A 7892-nucleotide genomic window follows, 5' to 3' on the forward strand; every position below is an offset into this window, starting at 1 on the left:
CCTGCTGAGGATTAGGATTCAGCTTTTCATCCTCCTTCGAATCGAAACACGAAAAACAACCCATTCTATCAATCTATCCGGATTGATTTACAAATTCAGAAGCTGGCAATTCAAATCAACGCAACACAATCAAGGGCTCATCTTCCAATTCTTGAAACAAACAAAAAATGGGCAAATAGATTCGATTCTCTAATTATTATTATTATTATCTAAGCCGCTATAACAAAAACACAGGGCGAATTTGCTTTGTTGCTTGCTTTTGAGATAACAAGAAAGAAAGAACCACTGTAGTCCTTACAAGAAAGACTTGTTACACTTAGATGTGGATTGAATTATGATTTGAAAACATTTTTAAAGATTCTTTTATGATGGAAAATATGGAGTTTTAGTTCAAGATTTTAATATAATAAAAATAAGTCTTCAAATATTAAATTAAAGTTGTTTTGTTTTTATAAATAAGGTGTAGAAACAGTGGTATTCAATCAAATTTTTACCATTTATAAAATGTTATGTTATTTAAAATCTTTCAATTTTTAATTGATTTTTTTTAAATGAATTTTATTAGATTTTGTTTGACTTTTTATTTAAATTTTAGTAGAAATAAGTTTTTCTCCCCGAAATTAGATTTTTATATATTATCACTTTTTATTTCTTTCATTTATTTACATTCTCTCTCTTTTCTAGTCTCTCTCCTCTCTCTTTGTATTTTTAATTTTCAATTTTCAACTTTCAACGTCATTTAATTCAAACTTTTAATGGATCCAAATCAAACTCAAATAAATATGATAAGATCTAATTCAACTTATTTCGCAAATTTACATGATTCTCTAATCTACAAATTCTCTCAATTCTCTATATTTTTATGCTTTGTATACTTTTTTTATTCTCTCTTTATTTCATTAATGCATTTTCATATTTCTTTTATTTTTATGTTTTTTTCCGTTCTAGTATTGTCTTCTCATTACATGAGTAAAATTCATATTTTTCGTTTCTCTTCATTTATATAAAAATATGTAGTTATGTTTTTGCTTTTAATGCATGTCCCGATGATAGTTTAAAAAATCATTACAAAAATAATATCAAAGAATTAAAATAATTTTTTTCAATTTTTATTAGGCAAATAACATTTTTATATAAACAGTAAATTAGTTGGTGTGTTATAAGAATTAATATGACTATTAATTTTATATTACTTTAGTTATGTTATATTACTATAAGTTGGGTGTGATACTCCAACTTATAATCCATAGAGTAATTTATAGCATGATAATGACTCTCAAAATAAAAATGAGTTGATCATTTTCTCAATGCATTATTCAAAAAAATTAATTAAGATGACAATAATGATGACTAATCTTCAATTAATTACATATCATGATAATAATTTTTAAAATAAAAACATATTGTTAATCTATTTCATAAATCCTTGAAAAAAAATGTAATAGACGATAACAATTAAAATGTTGCATATATGGGTAGCGATCATCGAAATTAAAATAAATTGCTAATTTTTCATGCATAATAGAATAATGATGATTGTCTTGATTTTAAATATGTAGAATTCAATTTTACATAAATAATTTAAATTTTAACAAATAAAAAAATATTTATCAAGAATATTGTGTTAGTGCGGGTGTAGTAATCATTTTTTTTTAATAATTGCTAAAATTTATTTACTTGTTTGAAATCCTAACGAAAATCATATTTATGAACCTATTGTTCAATCCAATCGCATGAATGATAATATGTTGATTTATAGATGACTACTATAGTTACAGATATGTTGATAAATTCTACTTACAATGACATTAAACTAAAACTATTTTTTTATTTAATGATTTTAAAAATTGTATTATTTTTATTTATTTAAACCTTATAATTTATTTATTTATTATATTTTTTCATTCAATATTATAAATTGATAAATTATTTTGAACTCTTAAAATAATTCTATCATAAATCCATTAAAATCTTAATTATAAAATATTATTTATAAAGAATCTTTTTAAATCTTATATTCCTGCAAAGTATTTTAAAATCTGAATCCAATACACTATTTGAAAAAGACGGAACGGTCTCTTTATATATATATATATATATATATATATATATATATATATATATATATATATATATATATATTAAAAAATGGTCCTGGGGCTTTCACAAGCAAAATTACATATTATTTTCTTGGATAAACTAAATTATATATTTGATATCTTAAATGTTATTTTATTGTTTCTTCTAAAAATATTTTGCATTCTAATTTTTGTATAAAAAAAATCTTGTGGATTTTAAAAGACTATTAAGATTTGTAATATAGATTTTACTTGATGTATATCATAAGAATTTATAGAATTTGAAAACACTTTATGGATATATAAGATTTCAAATGACTCAATAAAATTTTAAGAAGAATTAAAAAGAAATTACTACAACACACTATCAAAACATGTTTTTTTATTTGTTAAAATTCAAATTATTTTCCAAAAATTAAACTCCACATATTTAAAATCATCTCCATCATTATTATTCTATCGGCATAATCCTCAATTATATTACTTTCATCTCGATTGCATTTTTAAGAATGTACAAAGTAGATTAACAATTCATTTTATTTTAAGTGTTATTGTCATCGTATGTAATATCTTAAAGATTCATTACATGTCTCGAAGTAAAACTAAAAATTATCGTCATTTTTAAGAAATGAGAAAATGTTTTGCTTTTAAACAACAATTTCATTTATGTGATTGGGTGAAAGAAGGAGAGTGCTGGAGACATGAAAGAGATATAAATGTATAAAAGAAATTACAAAATTGTAGAAAATAATGAAAAAGATGAGAGATATATCTAGACATAAAAAAAGTTAGACTTAATTGTTGTTTTAGTCCTCTATTTTTACTAATTTACGAAATTGAACTTCTTATTTTAAAATTTGACAGCTTTAATCTATTATTATGATTTTTTAACAAAAAAAATAGTGACAAAACATGTTTTAAATAACGTAATATATGATATAATGATATATAAAAATTAATACTCATAAAATTGCAATAAAATTATCTAAAAACTTAACTTTTAATTTTTTTTTATAATTTAATTAATGCTATATGAATAATTATTCATCTATATACTTGTATATTATGAAATTGTATGCCACATTATTTAAAATGTGTCAAATTGACATTTTTTTAGTTAAAAAAATGAAGTAAAAATTAAAATTGTTGAATTTTAAAATAGAGAATTGATTTCGTGAATTGACGAAAATAAAAAGATTAAAATTATAAATAAATTAAAAGTTAAATAGATGTGAGTGAGGGGGAAGATAGAGGTAGGAGAGAACAAATAAGTAAAAAAAAAAGTAAAAAATTAGAATTTTTGAAAGTTAGAATGAGAATCATAAAATATCACTAAAAATTCTCACAAAGTCCATTCAAACCTAATTTATTACACAATCCACCAAAGTTATAATATTTACTTAAGGACATTTGTATTGTTTTATGAATACACATATCTAATGTTTACTCAAGGACATTTATATTGTTTTATGAATACACATATCTAATGTTTACTCAAGGACATTTATGTTGTTTTATGAATACACGTATTTATTTCCTATCATCATTTTTTTCATTTTCTTTTATATCAAATTTTTAAATAATAATCTTATTTTTTATTTTATTTTTCTCTTCTCCATCATTGATCAACTAAATAAAATGTAAAGAAGATAGAAACTAATTAACTCCATTTTAATTTTCTCAAAATTAAAAGTTACATTTATTTTTTCTATTGACTAAATTCAATCTCGCAATTTTTTCCAAAAATAAAATAGGTTTGCATTCTTAAATAAAATTAGATATAAATAGAAATAAGAGTTAAATATGCATTTAGTCTCTATAAATATAAATGATTAATCATATGCCCCTGAAATATTTATTTTTTTAATTTTTATTTATACTCATACAATTTCTAAAAACTTAAAAAAAAACTTCTTAAAGTTTTTTTTTTTAATTTGAAAACATTGATGTAGTCAATTTTTAATGATGTTTTTTCAAGGCAATGCTTTCTTAAAAAGATGTGTGTGGTGGTTGGATCAATGACGTTGATTGAACATATTTTATTATTAAAAACTAAAGGTTAATTTATTTAAAGTCATAATAAAATTAATTATATTAAAGTCATCTTTATCATAAAACAAAAAATTTAACATATTTCAATCTATAAATCTAGAAACTTTTAAACATTCTTTCTAAATTATAACCATGGCCTCTTCTATTATTTTTATATGTTCAAACTTCTATTCCACAACTTCTCACCATCTTCAAGTATTGCTTCCTCACAAAATGCAGCCACGTCGACCGCCACAAAAACAAATCAAGGGGAGTCAATGATGCCAAATAAACAGAAACAAACACTACTCCTAGACCTATAATTAATCTTAACGATCTCAAAAGCTTACATCACAAAAGAGGAACGAATACACACCAACCCTATTTTACCGTGATGAGCATTAAAAAAAAAAAGGAACGTTGATAAATTTAGACCATTAAATAAAATGAATTTTGAACCTTAATTAATTTGTTTTATTTATCAATAATTGACTTCAAGCTTCAAAATCAGTGAAGACATTTGGAAGATCACGAAAGTTCGTTAATTAAATATTAAACCTTAAAAATATACTCAAATAATATTAAAATTAATCATGGCTATAATACAACTTGTTGGAATAATATGGAAGAATTACTTATCTTAATTAACATGTTTTTAATTCTATAATATAAATCTTTAGTAAAAAAAGTCATACTAATCAAAATCATCATCAATAAAAAAGATGTTTCTAAACTAAAACTTTTGAAAATCTCGTGTGAATTCAAGTGGATGAATGCAAAGGCGTACCTAAAGAATTCATGAAATTTTGGTGTAAATGATGTTCTTAGTTATAAACTAGTGATCTTTCCACAATAGATTTATTATTTTTGTCTTATTATCTTCTCTAATTAGATGAAGAATATTATTATTTTGGGCTAAATATCACTTATGGTCCCTTAACTTAATTTCAGTTAACGTTTTAGTCATTTTTTTCTTTCTGATTTAGTCCTTTATTCCTAACAATATCAAATAAAGTATGAAAATATGAATTTATTTGAAAATTTGTGTTACGAATTTGATGAAATTTGTATTATATTGAAGAATATAATTAATTTTATGAGTTTTGTTTGAATTTTTTTTGAATTTTTGTATAAAAAAGGATAACATTGTTGAAATTTTAAAACATAAAATATCAAATTGTCACTTAAAATTAAAATAAAGTGCCAAGTTGAGAAAAAAAAAAGATAAAGGACTAAAGCGTTACCTGAAACTAAGTTAAGGGACCACATATGTAATTTAACCTATTATTTTGTGTCTACAATTGTCGACTCATGTCTTCAATAAACAACTTTGACTATCCAACTTTTGTTATTTCTATTTATATCCATCATAAAAGTAGAAATTACTCACAATACATACACAATTATTTTTCATGACAATTACATATTTAATCATAAATTCTATACAAAATAGATCATTTTATTTTGACTAATTAACATAATAACCTCAACACAATAAATATTATATGTGTGACCTAAAATTTCTGACATTACCATCAACAATAGATTTTTGGGTCAAACTATAGTCCCCATTTAAGTTTTTTTTTTTCTTTCTTTTTTTCTTTTCTTTCTATTATATTAGATTGTGGGTGATTATGATGGTGTTGTGAAGTTGTAATTTTTAGTTCAACTAACAGATTTAAAATAACATTGCATCTATTGATTTTTGTTTTATGCATCAGTTGATTTTAATCAGTTATAGGTTGTTCGGTATATATATCACACCAAAAAATATTATCATTATTTATGTTTATTTTAATTAAATATATAATTGGTCTCTACTAATATATATTTATATTGAAATTGATTTTAATTTTTATAACTTTTTTTGTCGTTTGTTTTAGTTCTTATAAAATTAATTTTTATTGAAATTTTACGACAAATAAAAAGGATATTTACATACAAATAAAAAATGATATTTGAGGCTATAACCGGTAAATATTTAGATAGTAAGGTAGTTTTTTAGTTATATATAGATTTATGATTTTTTCTGCCATGTATTTAGACCTTATTAAGAGTGCAACGGGTCGGTTTGGTTTGGTTTTCTATGAAAAATGAATCCAAATTAATAAAATTTATATGAGTTAGTTTGATTCAATTTTACTTGTTTTTTATGACTGGATCCGAACCAAACTAAACTGATGATAAACGAGTTGGTTCAGTTCAGATGATTGAATTTCAAAAAAAAAAAAAAAAAACTATAAAAATTTCAATTTTTTGCCATGATAAAAAAAAAATACAAGTGTTGCAACTTTAATTTGTTTATAAAATAGACTTTTGAATAACTACAAGCTCATAATTTAATCATCTAAAAGACTAAAACAAAATATTCAGTAGCATTACATAATTTGATCTCCTAAAACAGAATTTAGAATAACATAGTGCAATAACAATCCAAGTTAAAAAAACTAAATAGGTAGTAACAATGCCAAATTAAACCATAATTTAGTTATCTAGATTTTAAATGAGAATTTAAATTACAATGCAAAATAAATAGGCAACAACAACAACCCAAAGTAAGCACAATAACAATCTTCATAAAATAAAATGAAATAAATAAATAGTTATAAATTATAACATGGAATTTATTTCTACCTTGAATAGATCAAAATAAATATAACCTTATATTTCATTCTTCATTCATGCCATGCCATCAATATTAATCCCAACTAATAATACGTAATTCAACAATTTCTAAAAATTAAAACACACAATCCACAATATCTTTGCTCTTATCACTGTCATACATCTTAGTGAAACAAAATTCAATGCATTCATACTTATAATATGGATCTAGAAAAACAGACCCAAACAAAAGATAGTTTAAAATATTACTATCCCAATACTTGTTAAACTTCACTTGTATATTTGTTGTCATCGTTCTCAATTTTTCATCTTCACTATTAGTCCATTTCTTTCATAACTTTTGAATGTCGCACAACTTTTTGAAGAATGTATTTGATGTAACATGCAATGAATCAGAAAAAGAAAGTGTTGCACCATAAAAGATATTTAAAAAGTTCACAAACATATGTGCTCATTCCCAATCAAAATGATCTTTTTCTTCACTAACAAGAAACACAACAAATAAATTATCTTGATATCGAAGTCGATTAAATGTTTTTTCATATTTTACAACAACTTCTAACATCAAATAAATAGAGTTCCAGCGAGTTCAAACATTAAGAGTTATCATTCCCTTACTATCTATATTACACTCTTTTGCACACTTTTTAAAACTAACAAGCCTAGTCGGAGATGTCTTAACATACTTGCAGGAATCCCTTATCTTTTTAATAGATGAGTTGATGGTAGTTAAATCATCACTAACAATCAAATTCAAAATGTGAGTGCAACATCTCATGTGTATGGACTCCCTCTTTACCAAATTATGATAATTTCAATCATTCATCCCTCTAACTAAGTATGTAAGTGAATATGAGGATATCAAACTAGGGTTTGGGATATGACTTAACTTAATGAGCCTGAATGTTGTATAAATATTTTTTTTGTCTTATTGGACATATTTTTATGTAAAAAATAAATATATAAAAAAATATGAATAATATTGGTTTAGTTTGGTTTTTGCTGATTTTTATAACTAAAATATGATATCTGAACCAATAATATTCAATTTACATTAGTTTGGTTTGCTTTTTTACCCGAACCAAAAATAGTGTAATTTTTGAGTTAATTTGGTTTGGATGTTCGAGATGATTGGATTTATTTTGTCCATTTCCACCC

General features: G+C 23.1%; 1 protein-coding gene across 2 annotated transcripts in view; it reads right to left on the reverse strand.

Moving 5' to 3' along the window:
• Positions 1 to 342, reverse strand: part of LOC101506739 (serine/threonine-protein kinase PBS1) — a 10851-nt gene extending 10509 nt beyond the window's left edge. Inside the window, exon 1 of one of the 2 annotated variants that reach the window (XM_004497373.4) lies at positions 1 to 342. This exon is cut by the window's left edge and continues 57 nt beyond it. In XM_004497373.4, the coding sequence (XP_004497430.1) occupies positions 1 to 64 (64 nt within the window). In that variant the 5' untranslated portion in view covers positions 65 to 342. The other variant, XM_004497372.4, reaches the window with a different exon arrangement.
• Between the last annotated feature and the right edge of the window lie 7550 nt (positions 343 to 7892).

The sequence above is a fragment of the Cicer arietinum genome, chromosome 4, assembly GCF_000331145.2.
Source record: "Cicer arietinum cultivar CDC Frontier isolate Library 1 chromosome 4, Cicar.CDCFrontier_v2.0, whole genome shotgun sequence".
In the NCBI taxonomy this organism is placed as follows: domain Eukaryota; kingdom Viridiplantae; phylum Streptophyta; class Magnoliopsida; order Fabales; family Fabaceae; genus Cicer; species Cicer arietinum.